The sequence below is a fragment of the Artemia sp. Qi Xiang Cuo genome, chromosome 10, assembly GCF_049724085.1.
Source record: "Artemia sp. Qi Xiang Cuo chromosome 10, ASM4972408v1, whole genome shotgun sequence".
Taxonomy (NCBI): Eukaryota; Metazoa; Arthropoda; class Branchiopoda; order Anostraca; family Artemiidae; genus Artemia; species Artemia sp. Qi Xiang Cuo.
In genome coordinates, this window is record NC_142803.1 from 44,976,036 (window position 1) to 44,990,139 (window position 14,104).

The 14,104-nt window shown below is 35.3% G+C and overlaps 1 protein-coding gene across 6 annotated transcripts in view; it reads left to right on the plus strand.

Annotated features, from left to right (window-relative positions):
* Positions 1 to 1,277: 1,277 nt before the first annotated feature.
* The window catches only part of LOC148947806 (solute carrier family 66 member 2), a 57,778-nt gene continuing 44,951 nt past the window's right edge, over positions 1,278 to 14,104 (plus strand). Inside the window, exon 1 of one of the 6 annotated variants that reach the window (XM_089095449.1) lies at positions 1,278 to 1,396. Coding sequence is in view for 1 of the 6 variants with exons in the window: in XM_089095447.1 (XP_088951573.1) it covers positions 3,135 to 3,163 (29 nt within the window). In the remaining 5 variants the exon portion in view is untranslated. Of the gene's footprint in view, positions 1,450 to 1,692; positions 1,714 to 1,890; positions 1,910 to 3,119; positions 3,164 to 14,104 lie in introns of those variants that run through there. The other 5 variants (XM_089095448.1, XM_089095451.1, XM_089095450.1 and 2 more) reach the window with 5 other exon arrangements.

Genomic DNA, 14,104 nt, shown 5'->3' on the forward strand with positions numbered 1-14,104 from the left:
AAAATACGTGATTTGCAAAGAAATTCAAGATTGAACCATTATCGACGGATACTAGCGAATAACTAGTCTATTACTCTAGACTAGCGAATAATTCTAGACTATCTTTGCAAATCATGGATATTGGTGAATGACTCATTTTTATTGTTGTTAGGTATTTGGTTTTAATTCTTACAATTTTTTGGCTTTTATTGATTTTTAATCATCTTTTTTTTTATTTCATTGTTTTTATTTTCATATTCACAATGACTTTCCGCTTTTTTGTGTTGATTTGTCCTTCGGCACTCGCATTTATTATATTTTTTCATTTCACGCTGAAGAAGAGAGGCGTTTGTTCCCTTGAAATATTTGCTTGGTTGTGGTTTTTCAGTATTTTCATTTGGCCTTTAAAAACCCCATTTTTCGATTTTTTCTTTCTTTATTGTATATATATATATATATATATATATATATATATATATATATATATATATATATATATATATATATATATATATATATATATATATATATATAAATGTACTTTGTGTTTAATTACTCTGCAGGAAAGTTCTTGTAATGTTTGTCTCTATTTGAGCTTTTCTGTTGGACTCAAAACCCTTAAAAGTCAAAATCTTATCATTACCTGATTTGAAAGACAAACACTCGTAATGCATGGTATTATTTGCTGTTCTTTTTTATTTTTATTTTGTAATCGAAGCTGTCCTAGTAAACGCTTTGTGACTTTAAGAACAATATTTTAAAAATTACTCTCAGTACCGGTTATTCTTTTTTTCCAATTTTTTTTCTTTCCATTACCATTTTTTTCTTCTTTGCTTCAGACTGCCATTAGATTTTAGATTTTTAATAGATTTTAGTTATGGTATTTATGAGTTCATTAGGATGGTGTACTATTCTGACTGAGGAAATATGCAATATGATAGGTCAAATACAGCTAATTCTCTTGACCGTCTCACTGAAAATCCGGACAGGTCCGTTCAGTATCTCTTACCTGCTCCCTCAAAAAGTCCGCATAGATTTTAATTCTCGCGGCACTGTCCCAGCATGGACATTTCGCTGGGCTCTTATTTCACTTTTAAGCTCTTTGTATGTGTAAGCTATCTGATATACCGATTTTTTCCTCATTTTTCCCATTGAAGTCAAGCAATAAATATTTGAAATTTTAACTTTAATAATTTTGCCTAAAAAAGGGCTAAATTTTAAGCTATAATAGCGTTCACTATTTCTGGGCTAGTAAAAGCGCCAGTCTGGACCACAGACAAGAAGTATGTAATATACTTCTTGTCTGTGGTCTGGACTATGTTATCTGCCAAAACTCTGGTGCCTGTGATAGAGCAATAGTTGACAAATCTGGCATAAATTTTAAATAAAGACAAAAAGTGGTTTTGTGAGGCTAAGTGTAATTTTTCCATTTTTAATCAGTTTTTTAAACACTAGGGAAGGCTGATATAGGTGAGGATGAATCTATGTGGTTAATAGTATCTCAAGCGTAGGTTGTACATCGCCCATATATTTATGAACGTTTTGATAAGACAGTTAGGCCTAGGATAGCTAGTTTATATATATATCCTATTCAGGGGTTTATCAGTTGTATCTGAGGGAGAAAAGTACTACCCTGCGAAATTGTGCTCTTGCTGCTAAAAAGCATGTATCTTTTTTGTGATGAAACTGTGCAGGTACACTTCTAGGTGGCACTAGCCTAGGCTATAATTTAGGGTGAGCAATGTTTGACTATTAAAGTCATTGGTTCTTTATACTCAAAGCAACAAATATTGTCATTTACTCTTATATACACAGCACTATAAAGTCAAACAAAAGACAATATTGTGTTTGCTTTAAACATGGAGAATGATATAAAGTCTTCTGTATGACTATTTAAACATCAAATTATTATAGAGAAACATGAGTAAAGGTATACAGAATAGTTTTTGGTATTCTTATGTAATATATGATCCACTAAAATGTCATACAGAAGAAATTAGGCCTACATTACCCCACTGATACATAGGCTAGTGAAAACAACAGTCATACAGATGGCTTTTCATAGCGTAGGCCTAGGCCTACACAATTTCATAGGCTATATAGGCTAGAGCAGCCTAAATAAAGTCATACAGATGACCTTTTAATTTATCGTTCTACTATAAAGCATTATGAATAAAGTCATACAGATGACTTTTTATAGGCTATATCCTGCTATTACATAGAGAAAACAACAAAAAGTCATACAGATGGCTTTTTATAGCCTAGGCCTACATGATTTCATTTATAAAGCAGCCTAAATAAAGTCATACAGATGACTTTTTAATATATCATTCTACTATAAAGCATTATGAATAAAGTCATACAGATGACTTTTTATGCCTCTTGTTATTATAGAGCAAATATAAATAAAGTCATACAGATGATTTTTATACCTCATGCTATTATAGAGCAAACATGAATAAAGTCCTACATATGACTTTTGTATGCCTTTCTTTTATAGCAAACTTAAATAAAGTCATACAGATGACTTTTTATAGCCTAGGCCTACATGATTTCATTTATAGAGCAGCCTAAATAAAGTCATACAGATTACTTTTTAATATATCATTCTACTATAAAGTATTATGAATAAAGTCATACAGATGACTTTTTATCCCTTTCTTTTATAGAGCAAACTTAAATAAAGTCATACAGATGGCTTTTTATACCTCCTGCTATTACATAGAGAAAATAACAAAGTCATTCAGATGGCTTTTTATAGCCTAGGCCTACATGATTTCATTTATATAGCAGCCTAAATAGAGTCATACAGATGACTATTTAATATATCATTCTACTATAAAGCATTATGAATAAAGTCATACAGATAACTTTTTATACCTCATACTATTATAGAGCAAACTTAAATAGTCATACAGATGACTTTTTATACCTCTTGCTATTGTAGAGCAAACAAAAATAAAGTCTTACAGATGACTTTTTGTTGTTTTCTCTATTTATCAGTGGGGTAATGTAATTTCTTCTGTATGACATTTTAGTGGATCATATATTAAATGAGAAAACCAAAAAGTCATCTGTATACCTTTATTCATACTTCTTTATGTTTAAAAAGTCATACAGAAGAATGTATATCATTCTCCATCTTCTCTCTAGAAATGGAAATATATAATTACAAACATACAAGGTATAAAAAGTCATTTGTATGACTTTATTCATGTTTGCTCCATAAAATTATGAAACTTAACAAGTTATCTGTAGGACTTTGTTCATGTTTGCTATATAATAGTAAGGTATAAAATGTCATCTGTATGACTTTATTCATGTTTTCTCTGTAATAGTGAGATATATAAAAAGTCCTCTGTATGGCTTTATTTTTGCTTGCTCTATAATAGCATGAGGTATAATAAGTCATCTGTATGGCTTTATTTATGTTTGCTCTATAAAAGAATGAGGCATAAAGTCATATGTATGGCTTTTTATCATTCTATATAATAGGAGAAAGCATGATATATTGTCTTCTGTTTGACTTTGTACTGCATTCTAGGCTATATAAGAGTAAATGACAATATTCTATCACTCAGATAAAAAGAAAAGAAAAATTGTATATTGTCATATGTAGGTAACCAATAATTTAGCTTGGATGAAAGTGAAAACATCATTTGATGTCTTTATTTATGCTCTTTCATAATTCAGTAATTGTTTCTGGGGCTAATTGCATCTTGAGCCCTTAAAGGAGCCCTGAAGGTATTTAATATGAATTATAGAAGAGCATAAAAAAAACATCAAATAATGTTTTCACTTTCATCCTACCTAAATTATATGGTCCACTGAAAATTTATCATGAGCTTTACCGCCCCCCCCCCTGCCACCCCTTAATGTGCAAATATATACCCTGAATTGTCAATGGCAAAATTTCAAATTACAAAATTCAGTGCTAGGCCTTTTTTTGTTGATGGCATTTGAAAAACTTGAAATGGTAGGAAAATGGTTTATATTTGTATTTGAGTTGCCTAATAAATGAGGTTTGAATTGTTATAAATAAGTATTTTTGGAATATATTACTCTTGAACAACCTATTTATAAACTATGATATGTTTTTAAACACTTTTCAATAACTTAACTAGTGTTGATAACTTCTTTGTGTGGTTACAAAAATGAAATACCTTTGGGGCCCCTTTAAGCACTCAGGAAGAAATTAGCACCAGAAGTAATTATTGAGTTATGAAAGAGCATAAAAAAGGCATCAAATGATGTTTTCACTTTTATCCAAGCTAAATTATAATGCCACCTAGAAAATTGCTGCTATGCATTCCTGTTTGAGCCTGACTTGGTTGCAATTTTGCAACTAGAAATGTTTTCTGGACTTATGTCTTATGCTGCTGGGTTATTTTGGCTAAATTTGATATTTATTTGGGCAAAGTGTTTTTATAGATAATTTTTCTGATTTTTGGGGTCCTGGCCCCATATGTCTGGTTCCACTCCTCATTGTAGCCTAGTCAATTTTCAGAAGGGGATTACAAATATATTAAAGTGAAAAACTCTGGGACACAAGGAAAGTGTTTTGAGCTTCATGCCTTTGCTCAATCCAGATTTGTAAGGTTTTAAAGATTTGGAAATCTTTTTTTTTATTCATAAAATAAGCCATGGTGTGACTGAAATAATGGAAATATCACTTAAAAAACTAAGGTTAATTTATACAAGATTCTGTAACTGACATAGGGATCTATGCAGTTGGACATTGAACTAACTTGGTTACTCTCCAGGATAGCAAGACACTCCTCAACTAGAACTTTGCACTATATTTATGTATGTATTTATGACCCATCATACAAAAAGAAAAAAGAAAGATGGAGTACATTCAAAACAAAGAAAAGAGAAGAAAATCAAACAATCAAAAGCAAAAACCAACATTAAACATCAAAAAATGACATTTTGCCACTCATGGCGAGTTTCCTTACTGCACATATGAGCATTAAGCTCACATAGCTTGACACGTGGATCTGATAGGCTATATTTTCTTATAAGGTATGAGTTACAGGTCCACAGGGGGACTCACAGTAGAAACTTAGCATATCTAAAAAATGCACACTTCATTCTAAGACAATCAAATTCACTAAATATTCGGTAAAACGGCACTAAATAAAGAATATGTGGCAGGGCTACACTATTATAAATCCTTGCAAGAAGGGCTCTATTGGGAACTTACAATTGCACCATATGAATGACGGATTTTACTCTCCATATTTTCCAAGATTAGTTGCTTAGTTTACTTAAGATTCTTACCAATTGGGAGACCAAGATATGTCAACTTATCAAAAGGCTTTACTCCAATACCATTCAACTCTCTAGATACATCATCAACTCTAGTCACACCTAACTCATTGAAAATCAAAACTTCACATTTTGCTGCATTTAGGGAAAGCCCAATTTCACAGTAATTTTCAGAAATTTCTTGGAAACATTTTTCTAACCTGCTAGTGGTCCTATTAACATTATGAACATCATCTGCATAACAAAGTATTGATAAATCAATCCCTTTATAAATACAACACAAAGAAAGTTGGCACTGAGCTGGCGACGTTGCATTATTATATATTGTGGGTGAAGTAATTGCACCCTGTTTAACCCCAATGTGAATTGGTATTTCTTTGGTCAATAAATCATTTCCAGGAATACGTATTTTAGCTTTCTTATGGCGGTATACTTCCCAATTTATCAGTCCTTCACAAAAAGTCCAATATAATTTCAGTTATTGTTATACAGGGCTCCCATGGCATCAATAAAGTTAATAAAGCTGTCCACAAAGGTAATAAACCAATTTCCTTGCATAACTTTTGTAGATTTCTTTGATTCAATAATTTAATTTAGACTCAAGCACCTATAATAAATAAGCACAAGCAGGCAATATAAGCAAAAGCATACACAAATAATACATAAGCAAGCACAAGCAAATTTAATAGATAATGCTACATCTCCCTTCTTCACACTTAACAAGGTCTATATATCAAGCAGTGTTATTGGCCTAATCACTCTGCCACTGCGGGTCTGGGGCAAGTTCACTGATACAGGAGGGAGTGGTGTAACTTCCATATGGCGCGAGGAGGCAGGTCTGATGTTTGGTGATGAGTTTTGCGCCAGTGGCGCCTCTTCTTTGTGTGACTCCTGATCAATTTCGCGGGCTTCTTCTGTTGGATAAGAATCAATGTGCGGATTTGCTGCATGGGAGGTGTCCAGATAGGCTTTGTCATTGTTTTCGTTTCGAGTTGTTGGGGTGCCTGGTGATGTGGGGGGTAGGGAAACGGCGTCAAGAGATATGGGTTCTGTTTCTTCGCAGCCTAGATCCATCAGCGGTTTCAACAATGTAGGATCTAGGATTTTCATGTCGCGAAATGATTTTGGCTTTTGTCCAAGAGCTATTTGCCATTTTCTGGATAAATACTTTTTCACCCGTCTGAATTTCCGGGAGTTGCTTTGCTGATTTGTCATAGTAAGATTTCTGACTATTCTGTTCAACCAACCAGTGTTACATGAAATTTTTTTTTAGGACAATTCTGGGTGTTAGCTATCGGTATGTTAATGGCAGGATTGAATAAAGTTGGCAACTCATTAGAAGCTGGGCTGGTGAAGGATAATTGTCAACTGGGCTGTTCCTATATTCCAAAAGAGCAATATGAGGGTTAGCTCCAGCTTCTTTTACTTTAGTGAGTATTTTCTTGCAGATTTGAACCAACTTTTCTACAAGCCCATTGGATCTTGGGTATATGGGGCTAGATGTTTTCAAGCTGATTCCCCAGGACTGAGCAAAATCTTTGAATTCCTGGGAGAACAGTTGTGGACCGTTGTCAGAGGATATGAGCTGGGGAATCCCAAAACGTGAAAAAATAGTTTTCATTTTTTCTATAATGGTGGACAAAGTTTGGCTTGGCAATTTTTCAACTTCAAAAAACCTGCTATAATAATCACTGATTATGAGGTAGCATGCTCTGTTCCACTCAAATAGGTCAATACCGAGGTGTTGCCATGGGATTGATGGTATCTGGCTGCTTCTTTGCGGTTCCTTCTGGTTGTTGGCAGCAAACTTCAAACATATTTCACAATTATGGACAAACCTCTCTATATCAGCATTCATCTTTGGCCAGTATACGATCATTCTTGCGCGCATTTTAGTTTTGTCTATTCCCACGTGAGCATGGTGGAGTTGGTGTAGAATGTTATTTCTTAGCGTGTGAGGTATGATGATCCGCTGGCCTTTCAGTAGCAGACCGTCGTGGACGCTCAGTTTGTGCTGGATATTCCTGAAGGCCAAAATTCCATTGGGCATGACTGACGTTTTGAAGGCCAGCCATCACGTACAAGGGATGTGAGTGTTGCTAGTTGGGCATCTTGGCGTGTCTCATGCTGGATTTCCTCAAGTTTAGAGTTGCTCACTGGTAAGGATTTCATCACTGTATGGACATAAACTTTGATGTCGTTCTGTAATTGAGTGTCAATGTCAGGTAAGTGAAGACGTGATAGTGCATCTGGTATCGGTATTTCTGCTCCAGGGCTGTATCGGACTTCTAAGTTGTAGGGTTGAATCTGTCTCATCATTTGCTGAAGCCGGGCGGGTGCATCATGGAGTGGGCGCGACAGGACAGTCTCTAGTTGGCGATGGTCAGTTGTAACAAAGACTTTGCGACCATAGATGTAGGGGTAGAACTGTTTGCATCCAAAAACGATGGCATGCAGCTCTTTCTCCATCTGTGAATAGTTCTGCTCTGTCTTGCTTAGCGCCCGGGAAGCAAAACCAAAGATTTTACCTTTCAAGGATAGTTCGGCTCCCAACCCATGTTTTAATGCATCTACCTTAAGGTCCAGTGTTTTGCAATCATGTTCAAAAAAAGATAAGCTGTCTGATATGGACCTTTTTATTTCTTCCATTGATGATTTGTGGACAGCTTCCCACTTGAATTCTGTGACTTTTGTCAGGTCTCTCAATGGCTTGTTCTTTGAAGATAGATCAGGTATGTATTTCGATAGAAAATTCAACATTCCGAGTAACGTCTGAAGCTCCTCTTTTGACTTGGGATTCGGCATATCCCTTATCGCTTTTATTTTTTTCAGGATCAGGCTTTATTCCTTCTTTGCTGGTGATATGTCCAACGTATTTGACCTGATCTTTTGCAAATTCGCATTTGTCTTTGTTGAATCGATTTCCTGTTTCTTTAGCTCTGTTGAGAACTGCAGTAAGCCTTTCATCATGCTCTTTACGGGATTTTCCGTATACTAAGATGTCATCCACAAGTATTCTGATGCCTTTAAGACCTTCAAATGCTTCTTCCATTTTCCTCTGGAATTCATCTTGCGCCGACACAAGGCCAAAAGGATATCTCTTCCACCTGTAACGTCCAAATATTGTGCTGAAGGTTGTTAGGTATGAAGATCGGGTAGAGAGTGGTAGTATCCAATAGCCTGAGCGAGCATCTAACTTGCTGAAAATAACTGCTTCATCTATCTTGGCAACAGCATCCTCGAAGGTTGGGATAGGGTAGTGTGGACGTTTTATGGCCTTATTAAGGTCCACAGGGTCAATACATAATCTGACAGTTCCATCATTTTTCTCAACCATTACCATGGCATTTACCCAATCTGTTGGTTCACTGACCTTTTCAATGATGTCAAGGGATTCCAACCTATCTAGTTCGTTTTTTAGCTTCTCTTTCATGGCTAGTGGTACTTTTCTAGCTGGGTGTACAGTTGGGGTTGCATTGTCCTTTAGATGTATCTCACATTCTGTTTCAACTTTCCCTATGCCCTTAAACATGTTAACATTTTCAGATTCTGGGGACTGTTCAATGTTCAGAACAAGCTTGATCAGGTTCAGGTCTTTGCTTGTTTCGAGGCCAATTATGGGTGTGGTATTTGCTTTGACTATGTAGAATACATGAGATTGTATAGGTCCATTTTTGTAGCTGCATGACAGGCTGCATACCCCAAGGTAGGGTATGGCTGACCCACAGTAGCTGGTGAGTCGTTGAGTGGCTTTGGATAGCTTTGGCTTTTCTGACAGTTTACTTAAGTATTGCGATGGGAGTATGTTGACCTGAGCACCAGTGTCAACCTTAAATTTGATCTCCAACTCTCTATTGACAGATATTTCTGCAAAGACTTCATCACTGCTGGAGTCTTTTCCAATTGTATATAGAAATATCTCGGTTTCTTCCTGATTTTGCAATTCACTAGTGAAACTAGGGCTCTCTGGGGCACCATTGCCAACAGCATTCACTGCCTTGCTTTTGCAGACTTTGGCGAAGTGGTTACTCTTTTTGCACTTTGCGCATGTTTTCCCTTTAGCAGGGCATATGTGTTGGGGAGAGTATGTGCCACCACAGAAGTAGCACTCTGCTTTCTTATGAGGCAGATAGTATTTGCTTTTTGAAATGGCATCCACTTCTTGCTTGATTTCTATCTGTTCAAATGTTTTGAGTTGCGCTTGGGTCGATTCATGTGCACGACAAATTGTGACAGCTTGGGTAAGTGTGAGAGTGTCACCAATTCCCAAGAGTTTCTCATGCAGTCTAGGATTTGTCACTCCACATACTATTTTGTCTCTCACCATCTCACTTTCGTTAGTATATCCAGCTGGTTTGACTAGAATTTTTAGTTCTGTTATGTATTTCTCAACATTTTCAGTGTCTCTTTGGTCTCGCTTTTGGAAGATGTAGCGTGAGAAAACTTGGTTTTTCTTAGGGGCTGCATACTCTCTGAACTTTTTCAAATACACCTTGAATTTGTCTTTATCTGCTTCCGTGAGCTCAAATGTGCTGAATATCTCTCGCCCTTGATTACCAACCCATATGAGAAGGTAGGCACATAGCACTTTCTCTGACTTTTCAGCAAGGGGACCTTTACGCATCAGTGTTGCATGACTCTCAAACTTGGTCCATTCAGAAGCAAGATCATTGGTGTTCCAGTTGATTGATGGTTGACTTATATCCATGACTTCTGACACCATGTAGAATTCTTTGATTCAATAGTTTAATTTAGACCCAAGCACCTATAATAAAATAAGCACAATAAGCACAAGCAAGCAATATAAGCAAAAGCATACACAAGTAATACATAAGCAAGCACAAGCAAATATAATAGATAATGCTACAACTTTGTTGAATTTATTGCTGTCAGAAACAGGTTGAACTTTTTTTAATCTTTTCAAGAAAGTCTGCAAATTTCAGCCAATAGTAGAGGACTTATAGAAAATTTCAAATAAACCACACACAAATATAAACTACATATGTAATAGCATATACTTGTTTAAATATTTTGCTTGGTAAAATAATAAAAGTTAGACAAAAAAATATTTTTATAAAAGCCTTACTTATTGAAAGGAAAAAAATGCATAAGAAGATGGTTTTCTCAGCTACACATCTGATTAATTAGGTCATTTGGTATGAAAAATTGCTGTAAAGTCAAAAAGGTGAAATTCTTGTCTGAGTGGGGCACACTTTATGGTGCACAATTTCAGAAAAAACTTTATTGACACCATAATTGGTGTGTTATCAAGTCAGTGTTGCCAGATAATGAACCAAAAAGTAAGCCAGAGCCTTTTAAAATAAGCCAGACAATGTTTTGCCCCAAATCCAACTCAACGTTTGCCCTTGCTTACCCTTGGTGACTCTGTTACATCTTCACACATGGGCGTAGGCAGCATATTGTCTAGGGGGGGGGGAGTCAATAGTGTGATGGAGTTTTATCAACTGTTTTTTCCAAACCATCTGCTTTTTCAGCCATATCTAATGTAAATTTGAAGCTCTAGGGGGGGGAGGGGGGGGCAGCTGCCCCCTTCCTTACGCCCATGTCTTCACACAAGATGTGTGATCTGACAAACTCCATCTATTTTTGCTGCTGGTCTATGCAATGAATTGGGTCAACAGCTATGAAACATTTTTTCTTGGTTTTGTATAACTATGCCTATGCTGTTTAAATATGTCATATTAGTTTTGACATTTTAATGGCAGCAAATGAATGGGTTCAGTCTGAACAATTTTTTTCAATTTTACTCCATTAATTTATCTGTGAGCTACTTATTACTTAAAAGAATTGCACCAGTTTGAGCTAAGGTTTACCTTTATGTGTTTCCCCCTTATTAGGAAGAACTGATTTTTTAGTAAGGGGAACTAATACTTCTCAAAACAGCAGTTTTGAGGAGGACAACTACTGCACTAGTACCAAAAAGTGGATAACATGGAAAGAAACATGATAAGTTTATTAAGAGAATTATCCTGAAGATTTTAAAGTAAGAATTTCACTGTGTTTTTTTTTACAAAAACAGAGTAAACCATAGGTTTGCCCCATTGCACACACAATAGAAAAATACAACAATTAAACCATAAATTTAACAGTCCAATAGCCATTACAAAATAACAAAAATATATCAAAAATAGAGACAACACTTCTGATTCTGAGGCGCCAAGCCATAAATGTTATAGTCATGTTGGCCCTTCACAGTTCAAAAATAACAACAAAAATTCTGATGATAAATAAACTAACTTTGCAATGAACAAAAAGGAGAATAAACGAGAGTTGGACACCTGAGTATTGAATGGTCCCATAAATAATAAATCAGCCCTAGACAGTTGGCTGAAAAGAACAATCTGTGGCAATCTGTCATCTTTCATCCGCAAAACATGCCCTAGCCACCTCAACCTTCCTTTCATTATAGCCCTAGAGAGCAGTATTGAACTACATGTTTTGTACAGCCTATTGTTTGAAATACAGTCAGTCAGCTGGGTACTCAGAACAATTCTTAAGCAATTTCTCTGGAAAACATCTAGCAAATCTTCATCCACTTTGCAGAGCACCCATGATTCAGAGCCATATTTGACCACTGTCATCACTGTAGCTTCTAACGTTCTAATCTTGGTTTGCAGACTTATGTTTCTATTCTTCCACACTTTTTTTTAACTCGAAAAAAACACCCTGAGCCTTGGCTATTCTACTTTTAACATCTTCACTGTTCCCACCATCTTTACTAATAATACTACCAAGGTAAGTGAAGCTGACCACCTGATCAATCTTTTCATTACCCAATATCACCTTTTCATTTTCGCGTAGTCTTATCTTTAGTGACCTAGTCTTCGTAGTAATAATCCCTAAAAATAATCTGGTACCAAGAACTCAAAAATCATCTAACACTCTATTGATTTTGCTTACATTATATTCTAGAATACTTAGATCATAAATACATTGTATGTCTATGAAAGTTTTCCCTATCCATTTGATTCCATGGTCTCCCATTGCCTTTCCTGTGCACCTTAAGACAATGTCCATCAAAATAATCCATATAAAGGGGGATAGAACACAACCCTGCATAACTGCAGCAGTGTTATTCTTGTACATATCACTAATAACTTTAATGTATTTGTCTGGTATACCATACAAGGGTAAAACCTTTGCTAAAAGCTTTTCTATCAACAAAATCAAATGCTTGCTCATAATATATAAAACTGAGGACCAAAGGTGTTTGATAACTAAGGCACTTCTTAATGATTAACCTAATAGTGAAAGTTTGGTTGACGCATCCTCTACCTTTTCTAAAACCACACTGTTCTTCTCTTAAAACTTTGTCTACGGCATCTCTCAGTCTAAAAAGTATCATATTACTAAATCATTTACTACCTACAGAGACCAGACTAATGCCTCGATAATTACCACACTCACTTTTATCACCTTTCTTATAAAGTGGCTTAATTAAGGTTTTCCTAAAATTTAAAAACTCAAGTTTAGTATTCAACTGTTCCCGGAAAGTTTCTCTCAAATTCTCATCCTGGAGTCTACCAACATCATAACTTCCCAGGAGGTAGTTGCCCTTCCAAAATTTCAGCTTTAGATTAACCCTTGACACTACTACATGGTGGTAAAATGATGAAAGAGTTACATTAAAAATAGCTGCCTTCATATAATCATCAACAGGTTCACAAGTGGCTGGATTGCTGAAGGTGGATTGCTGTTGTAGATGAAGGTGATTAATCATTGTTGCCCCTTGATCTTAAACTTAAAATCAATGTCTTTATATTTCAAACCCAGGGAAGAAGAAATATAGACACATTGTCTATAATTATTATTATATATTATATCATAACGACTTAATTGCTGGAAATTAGCAAAGGGACCAATGTAGTTTTTTAGGTAGAACTTCAGTTACAGTACTTCTAGGGCTATATTCTTGTATACATTCTAGGGCTATATCCAGGACCATCAGGGGGAATTGGGTGTATTGTAAGAAAATCCATCATGATATTCAGAAAGAGAATAAAATAAGGAATCAAATGGTACTAATGTATTTTTTTTTTAATTGTATTTTTTATGGACTGTGGAATCACCAAACTGATACCAGAAGTTAACACACAAGTATAAAACTTATCAGCAAAAATTAATGCATGATGCATACCCCGAGGCTATTTTACAATGGGACTGGCTATGTTTATTATTACATAGCTTAGATTAATATATAATATTGCTGTTAACTGCATCAAGACAGGTTTAAAACTTCAAATATATTTTTAGTAAGGAACTGGCTTTAAATTATACAGGTACATAGGGTAAGACACCCAGTACTCAGTTAGTGCCTAAACTCAGCTGCAATATTTGACTAGAATGTCCTAAACCTGGCCATTAAGATTTTAATCTTGGTCACTACTAATATTGGCAATTATTAATCTTGGCCATCAAGTTACAGATCTTGGCCACAACATTGATAATTAAACATGAGACATTACATTGAACAGACACCACCTTGGGAAGTTAGATTACAGTTTTGTTACTTTGGAAAACATTCTGCAATTTCAAATAAACCAGTAGCCTTGTTGTTGCTGTTGTGTTAAATTTGAGATTTTGTTGATGTGGTATTAAATTTAAGTGCATGCTCTGCTATGCTATCATCAAATTTTTGCTACCATTAAATTTGAATTCAATTCCTCCACACCATCCCAAATGCGCAGAAAACAGTATGCTAAGCTCTAAGCCTAAAAACTAAGTTTTAGGCTATACAGGAAGTTTATACAATTTGCAATTGTAAATTTTATTTTCAGAGAAAAATCATTACTCACTTCCAGTATTTTGGAAAATTTAGATGAGGCCAACAACA